This window comes from Gopherus flavomarginatus, chromosome 3, assembly GCF_025201925.1.
Source record: "Gopherus flavomarginatus isolate rGopFla2 chromosome 3, rGopFla2.mat.asm, whole genome shotgun sequence".
Lineage (NCBI taxonomy): Eukaryota > Metazoa > Chordata > Testudines > Testudinidae > Gopherus > Gopherus flavomarginatus.
In genome coordinates this window covers 288,436,774-288,458,604 of record NC_066619.1, presented here as the reverse complement: position 1 = coordinate 288,458,604, position 21,831 = coordinate 288,436,774, and the positions used below count along the sequence as shown (strand labels likewise).

The 21,831-nt window shown below is 59.2% G+C and overlaps 1 protein-coding gene across 2 annotated transcripts in view; it reads right to left on the bottom strand.

Moving 5' to 3' along the window:
• The window catches only part of LOC127047633 (dedicator of cytokinesis protein 2-like), a 408,420-nt gene that overhangs the window by 8,242 nt on the left and 378,347 nt on the right, over positions 1-21,831 (bottom strand). For both annotated transcript variants that reach the window (XM_050946070.1, XM_050946071.1), the window contains exons 39-48: positions 17,527-17,646; positions 15,534-15,623; positions 14,628-14,732; positions 13,927-14,068; positions 13,385-13,466; positions 12,410-12,494; positions 12,011-12,097; positions 11,055-11,231; positions 5,446-5,529; positions 4,969-5,106 (exon numbers count right to left, since the gene is read on the bottom strand). In XM_050946070.1, the coding sequence (XP_050802027.1) occupies positions 4,969-5,106; positions 5,446-5,529; positions 11,055-11,231; positions 12,011-12,097; positions 12,410-12,494; positions 13,385-13,466; positions 13,927-14,068; positions 14,628-14,732; positions 15,534-15,623; positions 17,527-17,646 (1,110 nt within the window). The remainder of the gene's footprint in view (positions 1-4,968; positions 5,107-5,445; positions 5,530-11,054; positions 11,232-12,010; positions 12,098-12,409; positions 12,495-13,384; positions 13,467-13,926; positions 14,069-14,627; positions 14,733-15,533; positions 15,624-17,526; positions 17,647-21,831) is intronic.

The window sequence follows — 21,831 nt, the reverse complement described above, 5'->3', positions numbered from 1 at the left end:
GCAATCACCCCCCACCCTGCCGCCAGCTCCCCTTGGAGCATGAGAAGGTGCCGGACTGGACTGGCCCAGCTGCCCGTCCCAGAGACTGGCCAGCAGCAGCCCTGCCGCAGGGAGGCCAGGTTACCCTGCTCATGCCCACGGCTCTAGCCCTGCCACACTCAGGTTATTCGGTATTTACTGTGCCCGCTCTGGATGGTCTCTTCAACAGGGCTGGTCCCTCTGAACCCTGCTGAGCTCCGGCCCTCAGCAACAGCTTGTGGCCATGAGTTCCACAGGCTAACCAAGAGCCACATGAAACGCTGGTTACTTTTTCCAGTTTCCCTGCTGAGCTGCACTGACTGTCCCCTCCACATCCATGCACCATGAGACAGGGAACACGAGGCTCTGCTGCCCCTTCTCCATCCCTAGCCTCAGCCACCGCCCAACCTGTCTGCTCTCGAGGAACCACCTGCAGCCTGCTCAGGCCCTGATCACCCTCATCAGCCATCTCGGAGCACTGCTCTGTGCTGCCCTGTGCAGCACATCCAGACAGGCCGCACCCCGTCTACAAGGCAGCATTAGACAGTTCGCTGCATTATTCTCCTGCCTGCCCTGCAGCTCGGCAGCTCGTTTGCTTTTCTGGCATCAGCTGCACGTTGTGTCAAGGTCACACTGCGCTGCCCGGCGACGCTGGGTCTGTTTGCTGAGCGGATACAGACGCTCCCCAACTTACACAGGTGTTCTGTTCTGGAATGCCGTGTGTAACATGATTTTGTGTAAGTCCGAAACGTATACCCGACCATTATGCAAAAAACAACCCCCAAATCCTCCTATTTCTAGCTTATGGAACTTTTTCCGGGAGTGCAGATTTGCATAAGGCGGGTTTGTGTAACCCGGGGGGGGGCGTCTGCACTGTTAAGTTAGGCCCTGAGAAGGCACATGACAAGGTCAGTTTAAACCCTCCAATGTGTGTTACTTCGTATTAATCAGCCCTGCATCCCAGCTGTGCCCGCCAGCATGCTGCCTTTTCCCTCTGCCAGTCCCTCAAATTCCTCACAGGCGCCTCTGGGGGCAGCTCCCCTCAATACCTTTGTGTCATCTGCAGAGTCACACGTCCCTTCTCCAGCTTGTTAATAAGTATCTGAAACCCCCGTCTGCCCCCTGGGGCCCTGCTGTGACCCCTCTGCTCTGATGGAAACGGACCATCGATCCCTGCTCTGTTCTGAGCCTTCTGCTCCAGGGCAGAGATTCGCCCTCCCCTCACAGCGACTGGTTCCTCACCAGTCTCTTGCGAGAGGCTTTGCCAACGGCCTTCGAATGGCAGCTGCTGGGTGACGGCCAGGTGCATTGTCGCCGAAAGATCTTGCTCTGCAGCTGCCGAGCCCCTCTTGGGGTGAGATCCAGGGGTTTCAGTGTTTGGCTGCTGGTACCTTCCCTGGGGCAGGGCTCAGGCTCATGGCCTGCAGGCACCCAATCCACCCCACACTGGTTCACAGCAAGTCACACCCTGGCTGATTTCGGGCACAGAGAAACCATTCGGCTTCTCAGCAACGTCCAAATCCTTAGCACCTCCACCCTGCTGGGCAGCCTCACTGATCCTGCCCCCGCCTGCCAGACAGCCCTGCTGACACTGCCAGGTGGCCCCACTGACCCTGCCCCCACCTGCCGGGCGACCCCGCTGATCCTGCCCCCGCCTGCCGGGTGGCCCCGTTGACCCTGCCATGCGGCCCCGCTGACCCTGCCCCCGCCTGCAAGTCAGCCTCGCTGACCCTGCCAGGCGGCCCCACTCACTCTGCCCCCACCTGCCGGGCGGCACCGCTGATCCTGCCCCCGCCTGCCAGACAGCCCTGCTGACCCTGCTGTGCGGCCCCGCTGACCCTGCCCCAGCCTGCAAGTCAGCCTCGCTGACCCTGCCAGGCGGCCCCACTGACCCTGTCCCCACCTTGCCAGGTGGCCCCGCTGACCCTGCCCCCACCTGCTGGGTGGCCCCGCTGACCCTGCCGTGCGGCCCCGCTGACCCTGCCCCAGCCTACAAATCAGCCTCACTGACCCTGCCAGGCGGCCCCGCTGACCCTGACCCCGCCTGCCAGATGGCGCCGCTGACCCTGCCCCCAGCCTGTCGGGCGGCCCCGCTGACCCTGCCCCCAGCCTGCCGGGAGGCCCCGCTGACCCTGCCCCCGCCTACCAGGCGGCCCCGCTGACCCTGCCCCCGCCTGCCGGGTGGCCCCGCTTACCTTGCCCCAGTCTACAAGTCAGCCTCGCTGACCCTGCCAGGTGGCCCCACTGACCCTGTCCCCACCTTGCCGGGTGGCCCCGCTGACCCTGACCCCGCCTGCCAGGCGGCCCCGCTGACCCAGCCCCCGCCTGCCAGGCGGTCCCACTGACCCTGCCCCCAGCCTGCTGGGCGGTCCCGCTGACCCTGCTCCCGCCTGCCGGACAGCCCCACTGACCCTGCCCCCAGCCTGCCGGGCGGCCCCCTGACCCAACCCCCGCCTGCGAGGCGGCCCTGCTGACCCTGCGCCCGCCTACCGCGCGCCCAACTGACCCAGCCCCTGCCTGCCGGGCAGCCCCGCTGACCCTGCCCCCAGCCTGCCGGGCAGCCCCGCTGACCCTGCCCCCACCCTGCCAGGCGGCCCCGCTGACCCAGCCCCTGCCTGCCAGGTGGTCCCATTGACCCTGCCCCCAGCCTGCCGGGCGGCCCCGCTGACCCTGCCCCACCTGCCAGGCAACCCCCTTGACCCTGTTCAATATTTTCATCAACGACTTAGATATTTGCATAGAAAGTACGCTTATTAAGTTTGCAGATGATACCAAACTGGGAGGGATTGCAACTGCTTTGGAGGACAGGGTCAAAATTCAAAATGATCTGGACAAATTGGAGAAATGGTCTGAGGTAAACAGGATGAAGTTCAATAAAGATAAATGCAAAGTGCTCCACTTAGGAAGGAACAATCAGTTTCACACATACAGAATGGGAAGAGACTGTCTAGGAAGGAGTACGGCAGAAAGAGATCTAGGGGTCATAGTGGACCACAAGCTAAATATGAGTCAACAGTGTGATACTGTTGCAAAAAAAGCAAACGTGATTCTGGGATGCATTAACAGGTGTGTTGTAAACAAGACACGAGAAGTCATTCTTCCACTTTACTCTGCGCTGGTTAGGCCTCAACTCGAGTATTGTGTCCAGTTCTGGGCACCGCATTTCAAGAAAGATGTGGAGAAATTGGAAAGGGTCCAGAGAAGAGCAACAAGAATGATTAAAGGTCTTGAGAACATGACCTATGAAGGAAGGCTGAAGGAATTGGGTTTATTTAGTTTGGAAAAGAGAAGACTGAGAGGGGACATGACAGCAGTTTTCAGGTATCTAAAAGGGTGTCATCAGGAGGAGGGAGAAAACTTGTTCACCTTAGCTTCTAATGATAGAACAAGAAGCAATGGGCTTAAACTGCAGCAAGGGAGATTTAGGTTGGACATTAGGAAAAAGTTCCTAACTGTCAGGGTGGTTAAACACTGGAATAAATTGCCTAGGGAAGTTGTGGAATCTCCATCTCTGGAGATATTTAAGAGTAGGTTAGATAAATGTCTATCAGGGATGGTCTAGACAGTATTTGGTCCTGCCCTGAGGGCAGTGGACTGGACTCGATGACCTCTCGAGATCCCTTCCAGTCCTAGAGTCTATGAATCTATGAATCTATGGCCCTGACTCCGCCTAATGGGCGGCCCCGCTGACCGAGCCCCCGCCTGCCGGGCGGCCCCACTGACCCTGCCCCCACCTGCCGGGTGGCCCCGCTGACCCTGCTGGGTGACCCCGTTGACCCTGCTCCAGCCTGCCGGTGGTCCCATTGACCCTGCCCCTACCTGCCAGGCAGCGCCACTGACCCTGCCGGGTGGCCCCCACTGACCCGGCCCCCGCCTGCCAGGCAGCCCCACCGACCCTGCCCCAGCCTGCCAGACGACCCCGCTGACCCTGTCTGGCGGCCCCGCTGACCCTGCCCCCAGCCTGCCAGGGAGCCCTGCTGACCCTGACCTCGCCTGCCAGGCAGCCCCGCTGACCCAGCCCCTGCTTGCTGGGCAGCCCCACTGACCCTGCCCCCCCTGCCAGGTGGCCCCACTGACCCTGCTGGGCAGCCCCACTAACCCTGCCCCCATCTGCCAGGTGGCCCTGCTGACCCTGCCAGGTGGCCCTGCTCACCCTGCCCCCAGCCTGCCTGGTGGCCCCACTGACCCTGCACCCCCCTCGCCAGGCAGCCCCGCTGATCCTGCCCCCGCCTGCCAGGCGGCCCCCCTGACCCTGCCGGGTGGCCCCACTGACACTGTCCCCACCTGCTGGGAGGCCCCGCTGACCCTGCCCCCACCTGCCAGGCAGCCCTGTTGACCCAGCCCCCACCTGCCGGGCAGCTCAGCTGAGCCTGCCCCCGCCTGCCAGGCAGCCCAACTGACCCTGTCCCTGCCTGCCGGGCAGACTCACTGACCCTGCCGGGCGGCCTCACTGACTCTGCCCCCAGCCTGCCAGGCAGCCCCGCTGACCCTGACCTCGCCTGCCAGGTGACCCCGCTGACCCAGCCCCCGCTTGCTGGGCAGCCCTGCTGACTCTGCCAGGCGGCCCCACTAAGCCTTCCGGGTGGTCCCACTGACCATGCCCCCAGCCTGCCAGGCGGCCTCGCTGACCCTGTTCCCGCCTGCTGGGCGGTCCCAATGACCCTGCCCCCCACCTGCCAGGCAGCCTAGCTGACCCTGCCTCCAGTCTGCCAGGCGACCCCGCTGACCCTGCCGGGTGGCCCCGCCAACCCTGCCCCCGCCTGCCAGGCGGCCCCACTGACCCTGCCCCCCAACCTGCTGGGCAGCCCCGCTGACCCTGTCCCCGCCTGCCAGGCAGCCCCCCGACCCAGCCCCCACCCATTGTCTGCAGGCAGCCTCGCCTGCCTGCACCCTCTCCCCTCCCCTGCCTGCCCCCCCACCCAGTCCCACCCCATGCCCGCCCACACTCACCAGTTCCCGCAGGCCGTACTGGCTCTCCACCTTGGCTCGCAGCTGCACGAAGCACTGCTCCATGCGCTCGTGGAAGGGCCTGAGGTCCTCGGTCACCTTCCTGCTGTGGATCCGGATCCCCTCTGCCAAGAGCGGAATCTGCCGGGAAACAGGCCCAGTGCCAGCGCCCGCAGGATGGACACGGGCCTTGGCTCACACAACCAGGTGCTACAGGGACAAGGGTGCCTAGGTGGAGGGCTGGGGGGCAATGGGGGCCGGGCAGCACCCACACGGGGCCTGGCAGGGCTGAGGGGTCATTGCCTGGTGCCGGAATGGGCAGTGGCCTGCCCAGTGAAAAGGCTCAGGAGAACATCCCCCCATTTGGGGAACTCTAAGGATCCTCCAGCGTTCTGCCTGGAGCAGCTGCAGGAGACTGGGGCAGAAACACTCCCAGGAAGCCCTGGGATGCTGGGGAACCCTGCAGCAAGGGGGAGCTACCTGCCAGGCGATCAGGTCCTGCAGCTTCTCAATACTGGCCTGGTCCTCGGGGTGTTCCATCAGGTAGGCCTCCTGGAAAAATGCCTGCAACAGTAAACCCACCTCAGCTCCTACCTCGGCCTGGCTCAGCACATGGCCTCAGCCGCCGGCAGGGTGCAGCTGAGCATGGAGCATAGACACAACGGCTCACTCCCAACCCACAGCCCCTGGCTGTGTGAGCCCTGGGTTCCCTCCTCTGCTCTCTGCCCCCCAGCTCTGCCGATGCTCCTCACTCCCGACCCACAGCCCCTGCTACTCCAGCCCTGACCCCCAAGCTCTGCCAGTGCCTCTCATTCCCAACCCACAGCCCCTGCTACTTCAGCCCTCACCGCCAAGCTCTGCCGGTGCCTCTCACTCCCAACCCCGGCTATCCATAAAAGGTATGGGCTGGATGAATGGACTATAAGGTGGCTAGAAAGCTGACTAGATTGTCGGGCTCAACGGGTAGTGATCAATGGCTCCATGTCTAGCTGGCAGCCAGTATCAGGCAGAGTGCCCCAAGGGTCGGTCCTGGGGCCGGTTTTGTTCAATATCTTTATTAATGATCTGGAGGATGGCATGGACTGCACCCTCAGCAAGTCTGCAGATGACACTAAGCTGGGAGGAGTGGTAGATACACTGGAGGGTAGAGATAGGATACAGAGGGACCTAGACAAATTGGAGGATTGGGCCAAAAGAAACCTGATGAGGTTCAATGTAGCTAGCTGGGTTTGTGATGACCGGGAGAACCGTATGGTGACTTGCCTGCCTGGTGCGAAGGTTGCGGATTTCTCGAGGCATCTAGACAGACTTATGTGTAGTGCAGGGGAGGAGCCAGTGGTCGTGGTACATGTAGGTACCAATGACATAGGGAAGGGTAGGAGAGATGTTCTGGAGGCCAAATTTAGGCTGCTAGGAAAGAGACTGAGATCTAGGGCCTCTATGGTGGCATTCTCAGAAATGCTCCCAGTTCCATGCACAGAGCCAGATAGGCAGGCAGAGCTTCAGAGTCTCAATGCGTGGATGAGACGATGGTGTAGAGAGGAGGGGTTTACATTTAGAAGGAACTGGGGAAACTTTTGGGATGCGGGGAGCCTATACAGGAGAGATGGGCTCCACCTAAACCAAAGTGGAACCAGACTGCTGGTCCTCAACATTAAAAAGATTGTAGAGCAGTTTTTAAACTAGGAGATGGTGAAAAGCCGACTGCTGCAGAGGAGCATGTGGATCGGACACAGACTTCTCTTAGGGGAGAGTCTAACGATAGAGAATCTCCAGGTTATAGTCAGGAGCAGAGGACGGAAGAGGATAATGTAAGGGCCAGATCAGATGATAAACAGTCACATAAAAAAGAATCTGACACATCAGAAAAGGGCAGACAAATAAACAGTGACAAGTTTTTGCTTGTACACAAATGCTAGAAGTCTACATAATAAGCTGGGTGAACTAGTGTGCCTCGTGATAAAGGAGGATATTGATATAATAGGCATCACAGAAACCTGGTGGACTGAGAGCAATCAATGGGACACAATCATTCCGGGGTACAAAATATATCAGAAGGACAGAACAGGTCGTGCAGGGGAGGAGTGGCACTATATGTGAAAGAAAATGGAGATTTAAATGAAGCACAAATCTTAAGTGAATCCACATGTTCCACAGAATCGCTATGGATAGAAATTTCATGCTCTAATAAAAATATAACATTAGGGATCTATTATCGACCACCTGACCAGGACAGTAATAGTGATGATGAAATGCTAAGGGAAATTAGAGAGGCTATCAAAATTAAGAACCCAATAATAGTGGGGGATTCCAATTATCCTCATATTGACTGGGAACATTTCACTTCAGGACAAAATGCAGAGATAAAATTTCTCAATACTTTAAATGACTGCTTCATGGAGCAGCTGGTACGGGAACCCACAGGGGGAGAGGCAACTCTAGATTTAATCCTGAGTGGAGTCCAGGAGCTGGTCCAAGAGGTAACTATAACAGGACTGCTTGGAAATAGTGACCATAATATAACAACATTTAACATCCCTGTGGTGGGAAGAACATCTCAACAGCCCAACACTGTGGCATTTAATTTCAAAAGGGGGAACTATACAAAAATGAGGGGGTTAATTAAACAGAAGTTAAAAGGTACAGTGACTAAAGTGAAATCTCTGCAAGCTGCATGGGCGCTTTTTAAAGCCACCAAAATAGAGGCCCAACGTCAATGTATATCTGAAATTAAGAAACACAGTAAAAGAACTAAAAAAGAGCCACCGTGGCTTAACAACCATGTAAAAGAAGCAGTGAGAGATAAAAGGACTTCCTTTAAAAAGTGGAAGTCAAATCCTAGTGAGGCAAATAGAAAGGAGCACAAACACTGCCAAATTAAGTGCAAGAGTGTAATAAGAAAAGCCAAAGAGGAGTTTGAAGAACGGCTAGCCAAAAACTCCAAAGGTAATAACAAAATGTTTTTTAAGTACATCAGAAGCAGGAAGCCTGCAAAACAAACAGTGGGGCCCCTTGACGATCAAAATACAAAAGGAGTGCTTAAAGACGATAAAATCATTGTGGAGAAACTAAATGGATTCTTTGCTTCAGTCTTCACGGCTGAGGATGTTAGGGAGATTCCCAAACCTGAGCTGGCTTTTGTAGGTGACAAATCTGGGGAACTGTCACAGATTGAAGTGTCACTAGAGGAGGTTTTGGAATTAATTGATAAACTCAACATTAACAAGTCACCGGGACCAGATGGCATTCACCCAAGAGTTCTGAAAGAACTCAAATGTGAAGTTGCGGAACTGCTAACTAAGGTTTGTAACTTGTCCTTTAAATCGGCTTCGGTACCCAATGACTGGAAGTTAGCTAATGTAACGCCAATATTTAAAAAGGGCTCTAGAGGTGATCCCAGCAATTACAGACCAGTAAGTCTAACGTCGGTACCGGGCAAATTAGTCAAAACAATAGTTAAGAATAAAATTGTCAGACACATAGAAAAACACAAACTGTTGAGCAATAGTCAACATGGTTTCTGTAAAGGGAAATTGTGTTTTACTAATCTATTAGAGTTCTTTGAAGGGGTCAGCAAACATGTGGACAAGGGGGATCCAGTGGACATAGTGTACTTAGATTTCCAGAAAGCCTTTGACAAGGTCCCTCACCAGAAGCTGTTACGTAAGTTAAGCTGTCATGGGATAAGAGGGAAGGTCCTTTCATGGATTGAGAACTGGTCAAAAGACAGGGAACAAAGGGTAGGAATAAATGGTAAGTTCTCAGAATGGAGAGGGGTAACTAGTGGTGTTCCCCAAGGGTCAGTCCTAGGACCAATCCTATTCAACTTATTCATAAATGATCTGGAAAAAGGGGTAAACAGTGAGGTGGCAAAGTTTGCAGATGATACTAAACTGCTCAAGATAGTTAAGACCAAAGCAGACTGTGAAGAACTTCAAAAAGATCTCCCAAAACTAAGTGATTGGGCAACAAAATGGTAAATGAAATTTCATGTGGATAAATGTAAAGTAATGCACATTGGAAAAAATAACCCCAACTATACATACAATATGATGGGGGCTAATTTAGCTACAACGAGTCAGGAAAAAGATCTTGGAGTCATCGTGGACAGTTCTCTGAAGATGTCCATGCAGTGTACAGAGGCAGTCAAAAAAGCAAAGAGGATGTTAGGAATCATTAAAAAGGGGATAGAAAATAAGACTGAGAATATATTATTGCCCTTATATAAATCAACGGTACACCCACATCTTGAATACTGCGTACAGATGTGGTCTCCTCACCTCAAAAAAGATATACTGGCACTAGAAAAGGTTCAGAAAAGAGCAACTAAAATGATTAGGGGTTTGGAGAGGGTCCCATATGAGGAAAGATTAAAGAGGCTAGGACTCTTCAGCTTGGAAAAGAGGAGACTAAGGGGGGATATGATAGAGGTCTATAAAATCCTGAGTGATGTGGAGAAAGTGGATAAGGAAAAGTTATTTACTTGTTCCCATAATACAAGAACTAGGGGTCACCAAATGAAATTAATGGGCAGCAGGTTTAAAACAAATAAAAGGAAGTTCTTCTTCACACAGCGCACAGTCAATTTGTGGAACTCCTTACCTGAGGAGGTTGTGAAGGCTGGAACTATAACAGCGTTTAAAAGAGAACTGGATACATTCATGGTGGTGAAGTCCATAAATGGCTGTTAGCCAGGATGGGTAAGGAATGGTGTCCCTAGACTCTGTTTGTCAGAGGATGGAGATGGACAGCAGGAGAGAGATCACTTGATCATTGCCTATTAGCTTCACTCCCTCTGGGGCACCTAGCATTGGCCACTGTCAACAGACAGGATACTGGACTAGATGAACCTTTGGTCTGACCTGGTACGGCCGTTCTTATGTTCTTATGTTATGTTATGTAAGGACAAGTGCAGAGTCCTAGTGGTGGCAGATGACAGAACAAGGAGCAATGGTCTCAAGTTGCAGTGGGGAAGGTTTAGGTTAGATATTAGGAAAAACTTTTTCACTAGGTGGGTGGTAAAGCACTGCAATGGGTCACCCTTGCCCCGCCTTCTGCCCTGAGGCCCCACCCTGCTCACTCCCTCCCCCCTCCCACCCTCCCTCCCTTTCACCGGGCTGGAGCAGGGGGTTGGGGTGTGGGAGGGGGTGAGGACTTTAGCTGGGTGTGCATGCTCCAGGGTGGGGCCAGAAATGAGGGATTATGGGTTCAGGAGGGGGCTCCGAGCTGGGGCTGAGGAGTTCAGAGGGCAGGAGGGGGCTCAGGATTGGGACGGGGGTTGGGGTGTGGGAGAGGGTTAGGGGTGTGGGCTCCAGGCAGGCAGCGCTTACCTCAGGCGGCTCCTGGAAGCAACTGGCATGTCCCTCTGGCTCCCAGGCTCAGGGCGGCCAGATGGCTCCGCACAGTCCCTGCCTGCAGGCACCGCTCCCGCAGCTCCCACTGGCTGTGGTTCCTGGCCAATGGGAGCTCAGACTCAGCGCGCAGAGACCCCTGGCCGCCCCTGCGCCTAGGAGCTGGACATGTTGGCTGCTTCAGAGAGCTGTGTGGAGCCAGGCAGGGAGCCTGTCTTAGCCCCGCTGTGCTGCCGACCGGACTTTCAGTGGCCTGGTCAGCAGTGCTGACCAGAGCTGCTCAGGGTCCCTTCTCGACCGGGCGTTCCAGTGGAAAAGCGGATGCCTGGCAACCCTATCTGTGCTCCCTTCCCCACAGCTCTGCCGGTGCCCCTCACTCTCGACTCGCAGCCCCTGCTACCCCAGCCCTGCGCCCCCCAGCTCTGCCAGTGCCCCTCACTCCTGGCTCGCAGCCCCTGCTACCCCAGCCCTGTGTCCCACAGCTCAGCTGATGCTCCTGAATCCTCACCTGCTGCCCCAGCCCTGTCTCACCTGCTGATGCTCCTCACTCCCAACACACAGCCCCCTGGGACCCCAGCCCTGGGCTCCCCACAGACCATTAACTACTCTGTGATGTTTTACACTGCTCCCTGCATGACAGCAGCTCACTGGAGGCAGGTGGTGATGCCTCCTTGTTTGGGGTCAGCCCTCCAGAGCAGCAGGACTGCGCCCTGCCCCCACCCGCCCCGGAGCTCTCACCGTCTCATACTTGGCGAAGCCCCCCATGACGGCTGGGTCCACGATGCCATTGAGGAGCATGGAAAGTGGATTGACAGGCAGGCTGGGCTCGCTGTGGTGCCGGTTGATCTCGGTCAGGATTTTCTCATTGGTTTTCTTCATGGTCTCGATGGCATTTTCCAGGGGGCTGATGATGGTCTGGGCCGGGGCAGGGAGGCTATTAAGTGGCTGCAGAGGGCTGGGGGGCTCGGCCCATTTCACCCAGGGCTCCCCGGCTGGCCACGATCCCACCCAAGAACAGGCAGTGCTGGGCAGGCTGTGATCCCCCACAGGGACCCCACCACAAACCTCACCCGCCTGCGTCCAAGCTGCTCCGAAGGTCATGTCACCCATTTGCACCCCAACAGGCCGGGTGTCTCCAGGCCCAGGGAGAGGAGGGTTGGGGAGGCCAAGGCCTGGTTCTGCTGCCTCCACACCCTGTGGCCGGGGACTCCTGGGCAAGGTGGATTTCTTCCCTAGGCCCCAAACAAGCAGGGCTGGGGTCACCTCCCTGCACTACCTCTGGGGCTCACTAGCAGCTGGGACACTGGATCCAGTTTGAACCAGGTGTGACTAAGGGGAAATGTGTGCCTCAGTTTCCCCCAGACCTTGCACAGCTCCCAGCAGGGCGAGGGGGGGGGGGAGAGGGGTTCAGTTTGCTCTCAGGACAGGCCAAGAGTAAGGAACCACTGAGAGCGCCAGGGGGTCAGAGAGTCAGTGGCAACACCAGGGGGTCAGAGAGTCAATGGCAGCACCAGTGACTCCGGGTCTCCTGCCTCGCAGCCGGGAGCTGAGCAGAGACCCCAGCTGAGAACAAAGGCCAGGGCAGGGGTGGGACGGGCTAAGCATCTGCGTGGGTAGGAGGGCACCCGCTTCCCTGATGCCCGGCACCCCCCCGCTTCCCACCTCCCCCAGTTCCTCCCTTGCCAGGGCCTCACTCTGGCGGTGGCTGTGACCATAAACCAGCGCAGGATCCCAGGCAGCGGATAGGCTGTCACGTAGGTCGTTCTCTCGATCCACATGGTCTGGGGGGGGGTCAGAACTCAGTCATCACATGGGCCTTGGCTGAGGGAAGCTGAACAGCTCCTCCCACCTGGGAACCCCCTGGCCACCCTGAGCACAGGGCCCCCCCCGATGCTCCCTTGCCCCCTCCCCCGAGCACAGAGCCCTCGATGCTCCCTCATCCCCCCAGAGCACAGCACCTCCCCCACTCCCCAGGACCCCCCGGAGCAGAGGGCTCCCAGAGCACAGGGCTCTCCCATTGCTCATTCCCACCCTGACACACCTGCACCCCCCATTCCCCCCTAAGCATGGGGCTCCCCCAGGAATCGGCTCACCGCAAACTCATTGTCAGGGTCCTTTGGGCCTTTCCTGAAGGGCCGCGAGTAGCTGAACTGCTGGATGTTGTTGGCTTTATAGAAACTGCAGGAAGAAGGCGGGTCAGCATCGTGGGGGGGGGACAGCATTGGGGGGGCACGCCCTCCATGTACTGCACCCTGTCCCAGGACCTGCATCAACTCCCCCACCCCCAGCACCCTTCCTGGCCCCCTGGGGAATTGCCCCCCTGGGCCTGGGGACCCACCCCCAAAGCATCCATCCTGGCCCCCTGGGGAATTGCCCCCCCCCATGCCTGGGGACCCACCCCGCGAGCACTCTTCCTGGCCCCCTGGGGAATTGCCCCCCTGTGCCTGGGGACCCACCCCCCGAGCATCCATCCTGGGCCCCTGGGGAATTGCCCCCCTGTGCCTGGGGACCCACCCCCCGAGCACCCTTCCTGGCCCCCTGGGGAATTGCCCCCCTGTGCCTGGGGACCCACCTCCCGAGCATCCTTCCTGGCCCCCTGGGGAATTGCCCCCCTGGGCCTGGGGACCCACCCCCCGAGCACCCTTCCTGGCCCCCTGGGGAATTGCCCCCCCCAGGCCTGGGGACCCACCCCCCGAGCATCCTTCCTGGCCCCCTGGGGAATTGCCCCCCTGTGCCTGGGGACCCACCCCCCAAGCATCCATCCTGGGCCCCTGGGGAATTGCCCCCCCTGGGCCTGGGGACCCACCGCCCGAGCATCCATCCTGGCCCCCTGGGGAATTGCCCCCCTGGGCCTGGGGACCCACCCCCCGAGCACCCTTCCTGGCCCCCTGGGGAATTGCCCCCCCCATGCCTGGGGACCCACCCCCCGAGCACTCTTCCTGGCCCCCTGGGGAATTGCCCCCCTGGGCCAGGGGACCCACCGCCCGAGCACCCTTCCTGGCACCAAGACCTGCAGGTGGGGGGCACTGGCATGCCCACCTTGGGGGTTCTGGGCCCTGGGCACTCACTTGACAATCTGCTCAGGGACGTTCCTGCCCCTGAATCGGTCCCTGGCCTCCTCCACGGGCTGCACGGTGAAGCACTGGATATCTGGGCCGAGTGAAGGAGCAGCCAGAGCACAGATCTGTTCCGGGCTGAGCCTTGCTGGGAGGCCCACAGGACCCCTGCACCTGCCACACCCAGCCAGACCCCTGCATAAGGGAAGCCTCGTGGTGGGGCATGCTTGGGCCTACGCGGGGCACGCTCGGGGGAGGGGAGGGCCTATGTGGGGCGTGCTTGGGACGGGGGACACGCTCTGCCAGGCTCCTGTGCCCAGTGTAACACCGACAGACCCCGCTGGTCGGCAGGCGGGATCGAACCAGCGACCTCGGAAGCTCAGTGTACGAGCTAACAGCCAGCCAGCTGCGGGGCAGACTCATCATCTCTCTCTAAGTGGTCTTGTCTAGGTGCCACTAGATGGGCCAAAACCCCGCACGCAGGAAGGGTGTGGGTTACACTCGGATGCGAGACAGCTGGGCCTTGGCCACTGAGCTGGGGACAGGGAGGATACACTGGCCCGGTGAGTCGGTGACGTCCTGCTCCGGCGGGGACGTGGTCTGCAGCTTCTCGGCGTAGGGGAAGGGAGTCAGCAGCCGCATCTCAAAGTCCTCCCGGCGCTCGTACTCCTTGCCTCGGTAAATGAACACCTTGTTCTGGGGGATGGGGAGAGGTCAGGGTCCCTGTTCTCCTGTCCCATGAGGGCCGCGCCTGCCTGGCCCAACCCTGCTGCAATGGCCTGGCCTAGCGTGTGTGTGTGTGTGTGTGTGTGGAGGAGAAATACCAGCTGGTGGGGGATGGGGAGCCAGCCAGGCCCATTCTGCGTGGGGGAGGAGTCACCTGGCACTAGCAGGGAATGGGGGGCCCGGCCTGGCTCCTCCCCCACTATCCCAGCCCTTCCCCCTCCCCCCCAGGCCCTGCACACTGTCAGACCCTGCTGGAATCTCTCTCAGGGGAGTCGAGGCAGAGTCCCCAGGCCACAGGGTCTCAGGCTGTGACCAGGGGACTTTCCAGAGGAGCATCCCTGGGGCGGCAGGGGGAGAGGAGCATGGTGGGCTCTGGGGCTCGGCCATCAGCAGGGGGCCCTCGCCCAAGGCTGTCACAGGGGCCGACACCGACCCAGCCTCTGGGGCCCAGGAGCACATGCTGCTGCTCAGCAGTGGGCTGGCAGATCAGCAGGTGGTTGGCTGCGATGGGCCCCAGGGGGTCTCTTACCCGCAGGAACGTGGGGAAGCCCTGTCCGTAGTAGCCCACGGCGAAGTAGTCTGGGCTGGGCCGCAGCACCTTCAGGATGTTCTCGTAGAACTTTGCCTCCCGCTGCTACAAGACACAGGATGGGGCCCCACCCCGCTCAGACTTTTCACCCAAATCCACTACCCAGGAGGAGGCAGATTGGAGACCAGCTCTGCCAACTCCCCTGAACTGTCCCCTCCTATCCCAGCTCTGCTGGCGCCCCTCACTCCCTACCCGCAGCCCCTGCTATCTCAGCCCTGCCCCCCCCAGCTCTGCCAGTGCCCCTCACTCCTGACCCGCAGCCCCTGCTAGCACAGCCCTGCCCCCGCAGCTCTGCCGGTGCCCCTCACTCCTGACCCACAGCCCCTGCTAGCACAGCCCTGCCCCTGCAGCTCTGCCGGCGCCCCTCACTCCCTACCCGCAGCCCCTGCTATCCCAGCCCTGCCCCCCCACAGCTCTGCCAGTGCCCCTCACTCCTGACCCGCAGCCCCTGCCAGCCTAGCCTTGCCCCCCAGCTTTGCCGGTGCCCCTCACTCCCTACCCGCAGCCCCTGCTAGCACAGCCCTGCCCCCCCAGCCCTGCCGGTGCCCCTCTCTCCCAACCCACAGCCCCTGCCAATCCAGCCCTGCCCCTACCCAGCCCTGCCAGTGCCCCTCACTCCCAACCCACAGCCCGTTAGCCCAGCCCTGCTGGTGCCCCTCACTCCCGACCCACAGCCCCTGCTAGCCCAGCCCTGGGCTCCCCCCGTAGCTCTGCCAGTGCCCCTCACTCCCGACCCACAGCCCTGGCTAGCCCAGCTCTGGGCTCCCCGCGAGCTGACAGTGTCCGTGCCTGGTGCCTCCCTTGCACACTCAGTTCCAAGGTGCAGCCCCCTGCCCCCAGACTCACCAGGATGTCACTCAGCATTTCGTACTCAAAGACCTCACTCTCGTACTGCTCAGCCAGCTCCTTGCAGATGTGAATCGCCTCCTCCCACATCTGCTGGGAGACGGGCGGCAGAGTCAGGGGCTCTGCATGGGAGGGTGGGGGCGTTTCTCCAAGCTCTGCTCTGGGCATTGCCTCTGGCACCCACTGATCCGCTGCTGGGGAACAGGGTCACTGCCTGGGCAGGTTCTACTCCTGCTCTGCCAGGCCAAGGGGCACCTGCTGGGCCGTGGGACCAGCCCGGGGAGAGGGTGTGATGAGACCCTCTGGATGGCCTGCCAGGCATCCCTGCCACAGGGATCAGGCCCGGCCACGGCTGGCAGCTGCCTGGCCACAGTCGGGGCAGCTGGGCCCAGACGGGACTGAATGACCTCGCGGTGCAGCTTGTCCCCAGGCAGGGCTGCAGCTGCACTGGGCCCACCAGAGCCATGGGCTGGCAGCTGCTGCAGGCTCACCAGCGTCCTGCAGGAGGCGCTCCCGCACCAGGGCTGAGCTGGGACCCAGCTCACCTGGGGCTGCCCATGTTCTGGGAGGCCTGGCCCAGAGGGGGCAGTGCCCAGACCCCCAGGGGACGAGAACTGGCGAAACTATCAGAGCTCCTGGGGCCAGTGCTGGAGAGGGGATATGGGCCACAGGGAGGAAGATACAGGCCTGTGGAGAAGGGGCTGCACCATGGGGAAAGGGGTACAGGCCATGGGGAGGGGGGAAGGGGCCCTTGGGGAAGGGGTACAAGCTGCAGGGAGGGGGTATGGGCCACGGGGGGGGTACAGGCCCGTGGAGAAGGGGATACAGCTGTGGGGAAAGTGGTACAGGCCATGGGGAGGGGCCCTTGGGGAGGTGGTACAGGGAGGGGATGTGACGAAGTGGGACTGCTCTTAATGTTTCCTCTGAATACTGTGTGGGTCCCTCAGTTTCCCCCATGCATTTCTTAAGGCTCCAATGTGCATAAATAGCCAACACTTTGTATCCTGACAACTAATGGCCAGGCCCTTCCCCCCCTGGAAGGGGATTCTAAAGGTGTTGGAGACAAAGGGATCAGGTGACTTCGTGGCCCGGGAAAGAGACAAAGGCCAGAGAGGAGGGGCTGGAGGGGGTGTCAGTATGGAGCTGGCTGGGGACGAGAAGTGAAGTGCAGACGTGGAGGTCTGGCTCACTGCTCCCCCACCCAGAATGGACCCGGCCGAGGGGTCCGGTTCTCTGTACCTACAAGCTCTGTTTTAGACCCTGTTCCTGTCATCGAATAAACCTCTGTGTTACTGGCTGGCTGAGAGTCACGTCTGACTGCAAAGTGGGGGTGCAGGACCCTCTGGATTCCCCAGGAGCCCGTCTGGGCGGGCTCGCTGTGGGAAGCGCACGGAGGGGCAGAGGATGCTGAATGCTCCAAGATCAGACCCAGGAGGTGAAGCCGTGTGACCTTCCTGCCCTGAAGTCAGTCTGCTCCAAGGGAGAGGAGGCTCCCCAAAGTCCTGGCTGGCTTTGTGGGGAGCAGTTCCAGAGCATCACCTGGGGACTCCATGACAGGGGGTATGGGCCATGGGGAGGGGGGTACAGGCCCGTGGAGAAGGGGATACGGCTGTGGGAAGGGAGTACGGGCCGTGAGAAGGGAGTATGGCCATAGAGAGAGGGGTACGGGCCGTGGGAAGGGGTTAAGGGCCCTTGGGGAAAGGGAAAGGGGACATGCGGAGGGGGGTACAGCCGAGGGGAGAGGGGTACAGGTCGCAAGGGAGTACGGGCCATGGGAAGGGGGGTAAGGGCCCTTGGGGAACAGGAAAGGGGCCACAGATAGGGGGTACAAGCCCATGGAGAAGGGCGTATGACTGTGGGAAGGGAGTACGGGCCGTGAGAAGGGAGGTAAGGTCCCTCGGGGAAGGGGAAGTGGGGAGGGGGGTACGGCTGTGGGAGGGGGGTACAGGCCGCAGGGAAGGGGAGTCTCCCTGAGTCGCAGCCCCGCGCTCACCTTGCCCTGGTCGAAGTAGTGGATGATCTGGTTGTAGAGCGCCTCCTTCAGCTGGCGCTGGGTGTGCAGGCTCTGGCTGTGGGAGCCCTGCATCGGGGCCGTGTTCGGCTCGTCCGACCACTGGGGAGAGGCACACAGACCCCCTGTTGCCACACAGCCAATGCCCCCGCCTCTGGCATGCAGCAGCAGGAGATGGGCTCCCCCAGACTCCCCCAGGGCTCTGGTATCCCGACTCCCCCCCCCTCCGGGACTCTGGGCCTGGTACCCCGACTCCCCCCCCCCGGGACTCTGGGCCTGGTACCCCACCTCCCCACCCAGAGCTCTAGGTCTGGTACCTGACTCTGCCCCCCAGCACCCAGAGGGATCTTCCATCCCCAGAACCCCAAGGAGCAGTGTGTACAGCAGCAAGATCCCCGTCCCCACCCCCCAGTACCACAAGGAGCAGCGTGTGCGGCAGCAGGGTTCCCATCCCCCCCAGTACCCAAAGGAGCACCATTTGCAGCAGCAGGATCCCCATCCCCCCCCAGTACCCCAAGAAGTGGTGTGTGCACCAGCAGGATCCCCGTCTCACCCCCAGTACCCCAAGAAGCTGCATGTGCAGCAGCAGGATCCCCGTACCCCCCAGTACCACAAGGAGCAGTGTGTGCGGCAGCAGGGTTCCCATCCCCCCCAGTACCCAAAGGAGCACCATTTGCAGCAGCAGGATCCCCATCCCCCCCAGTACCCCAAGGAGCAGCATTTTCAGCAGCAGGATCCCCGTCCCACCCCCAGTACCCCAAGGAGCAGCGTTTGCAGCAGCAGAGTTCCCATCCCCCGCACCTGGAAGAGCTGGCCATGCAGAAGAGGTTCCTCACCTCGTGCAGCGACTGCAGGTCTCCGATAGGCCCATCCCAGCAGGGGCTTCACATCAGGGCACAGGCACCCCCAAGCCCTTGGATGGCGAGTCTCAGCTAATCAGTGTCTGTTGGGCCCGTGCCTGCCCCCTCGGCCTCCTCGTGCCAGACCCAGAGGCTGCACCGGGGTGCATGGGAGAACTGCTCTCAGGTCCTTCCCTACCCAAACGCCCTTGGGGACACCCTGAAGCAGGGGGCACGGAGGGGGACGGGCGTGCCCACAGGGCCACGTCTCCAAGAAAAAGTGAGTAACTATAGGGGGTATGACGACATGCTCTGCCCCCTGCCAGAGAGCGACTCCTGCTGGCCGCAACGGGGACTAGCTCTGCAAGGCTGACACCCTTTCCTGCGGCTCTGCCTGTCTCTCTGCTCCTCTCCCACTCTGCAGCCTCTCTCTCACCCCAGCAGCTGCTCTGCCTCTGGGGAACTTGGCCTTTGGCCAGCTCACTCCGCAGCTCCCCACAGTCCCAGGCAGTCCGCCCATTTACTGCCCACGCCACTCCCTCCGCAGCTGGCAGGAACCTGGGCCCCTCTGCTCCAGGTTCAGCTCAGAGACCCTCATATCAGCAGCCAAGGTCTGTTCCCACCCAGGCCGTTCCGTGAGCCTTTCTTACCTGGCTGGCTCCCTCCCCGTCTGGGTTCACCAGCCTTCCAACTGCCCCCACCCCAGACAGTGACTGCAGGTTCCAAACACCCCTCCCTTCTCCCAGCCCCCCACTTCCAATTCTCTGTCTTCATACATGCAGCACAGCTGGGTCCTCCTCCTCAGCGGGCACCCCACTTCTCAATCTGCACAGCACCCCACTTCAAGGGCATCTCCAGCAGTATCCCCAGGGCGCAAGGGAGCTTTGGAGTCCAGGACTGATGGTATTCCAGAAGAATCGAGTGCCGCATCGGATCTGGCGGCACAGATCAGGGCATAATGTACTGAAGCCCCCAGAGCAGCCCTGCAGAGCTCAGAAACTGGCACATTCTGCAGTAGTGCTGGAGCTGTTGCCTGTGATCTGGGTGAATGTGCTAGCACCCTTTGGGAGAGTGCTAATACCCCCAGAGAGCCATCTCGATAGTCTGAGCAGAGAGTGAGGAGCCCTTCAATCTACCCCAAGGGAGACGGAGAACTTAGGAGACTGGCTTGGTCCTATCTCAGCAGAAAGCCAGCACCCTTCTAACCTCCAGGCTATGAAAACAGGCTTCCTGCAGAGCACCATGCGGCTTCGCAAAAACCCTGGTGGACCAACAGATTGGTCAGGATGGAACTTGGACGGAAGCTTAGCTAAGAACTAAGCATGTGGACGTGAAGACACTTTGTCCTTGAAGAACAGCATAAAGACAGAATCTGCTACCAAATTACCAGTCTCCCTGACCCCACAGGCCGATGTGATGGCCACTAAGAAAGCTGCCATCATAGACAAATGGAACAGAGGACAGGTTGGAATACACTGTGGAGAACTTGGGTGTCTAGCTCCCATTCGTAGTCCTGAGAACTGCCTGCTGAGCACATGGGCTGTGCTGTTCCCAATACCTGGGAGTAGACAGCCGAGATTTAGCGCTGATGAACCAGCGCTAAGTCCCACAGTTTCACGGCTTCAGCGCACAGGGAGGGAGTCTTGCTCCTCCCTGCTTATTGATACAGAACACACGGGATGCATTGTCTGTCATGGCCCTGACAGGGGCAGTGATCTCGACAGCCCTGAGCTCCAACAGATTGATGTGGAGTCCAGTTTCCTGAGCTGTCCATCTGCCCAGAGTCAGAGGGCACTGATGTGGGCCCCCAGCCCACAGCATGTGTCTGGTGTTAAAGTCACTGGCAGGGCTGGGTGACCGAGAGGGATCCCTGCACAGTCAGACGCTGGGCTGATCCTTCCACCAGCCAAGGGAGGCCTCCACTTGTACAGGAGGTGTCAAGTGTCTGTCCAGGGTGCCACTGACTGGAGAACAGGTCAGTCTGAGCCAACCCTGGAAGCAGCGGAGGCAATGATGCAATGGTGCAAGCTGCCACATTCCCCAGGAGCTGAAAACAGTTCCTTATTGTGGTCCAGAGGCACCCTGGATTGCCCGTCCCAGAGCTGACAAAATCGCAGATCTGTCTGAGGGAAGGTAGGCCCCGGCTGTCAATGAGTCCAAATACACCCCTGTAAACTATCTGCCATATGGGACTATTTGATATGCAGCTGCCGACTCACCCCCTGGAACAGAGCGAGGGCCAGTGGGTGGCAGGTAGAACGGCCCTGGAGTAGACAGCCACTGAAATCGGGGGAGACTAGGATTGCTTCTTGTTGGAGGTAAGCAGCCACTCTTGCCAGCACCTCTGAGAACACCCTGGGCTGAGGAAAGGCAGCGGGAAAGCACTGGGTATTGGTAGTGACCCTGGCCTACGGTCGAGCGTAGCTATTTCCTGTGCGATGGGGGTATTCCTATATGGAAATTGGAATCTTGCAGGTCAACAGCTGAAAACCAATCCCCCTCCTCCAGTGAAGCAATTAGAGCTGCCAGAGTCACTTGAACTTGTCTAGAAGTCTTAGATCTAAGATCAGTCTCCGCCCTCCATCCCTTTTTGGCACAAGCAATGTACCGTAAAATCCTTTGCTCTTGTGAGGATGCAGGACCTGGGCTAGTGCTCCTCATGAGAGAGATTTAACTTCTTGTGTCAGTAAAAGCCCCACCCCCCCAGTGACATAAGTTACACCTGCCCTTAGGACCGTGCTACATTGGTGGGAGAGCTTCTCCTGCCAACGTAGCTGGGCTTCTCACAGAGGTGGAGCTCTATCCAGTCGGCACAGGGCGTCTTCACCAGACACGCTGCAGCGGAGCAGCTGTGCTGACGTAGCGCTTCTAGTGTAGACTGGTCCTCAGAGAAGTGCTGCCTACCCTGCTCCTTTACTGCACCCTCCACCAGGAAGTTAGGAGGAGGGTGGGAGAAAAAAAAGTTAGAAGCCTTGGGGGGAAACAGAACTTTATCTGCCCGGTTACATGTGAGTGGGACAGTGGAAGGAGTGTGCCGCACCAGCGTAGCCAGATCCAGGAGCACCTCATTGATGGCTAACGCCACCCTGGGGGGGTGTTGCAGACTGCAGGATATCCACCAAATGGGAGGTTTAAGCTGCAAATCCTTAACCTCTTTGAGTGGAATTTGAAGGGCATCAATTGCCCTCTTTTAGGAGGTCTTGATTCTTGGTAATTTCATCAGCCATAGCTGGTGGCAGAGGCATAACTTCCTCGTCCAGAGACGAGGATGAGAAAGGTGTTTGAGGTGTGGCCTCCTTTTCCACCCTGGCTTCCTGCTCCTCAAACATCTCCTATGGTGGGGGCTGCTTGAACTTGGGCTATGAGACGGTACCGGTGGTCTGGCAGGTTGTTGTTGAAAAAGAGCCCGGGGGCCCAGTCTTTCCACTGGGGGCCCATACAGAAGTGG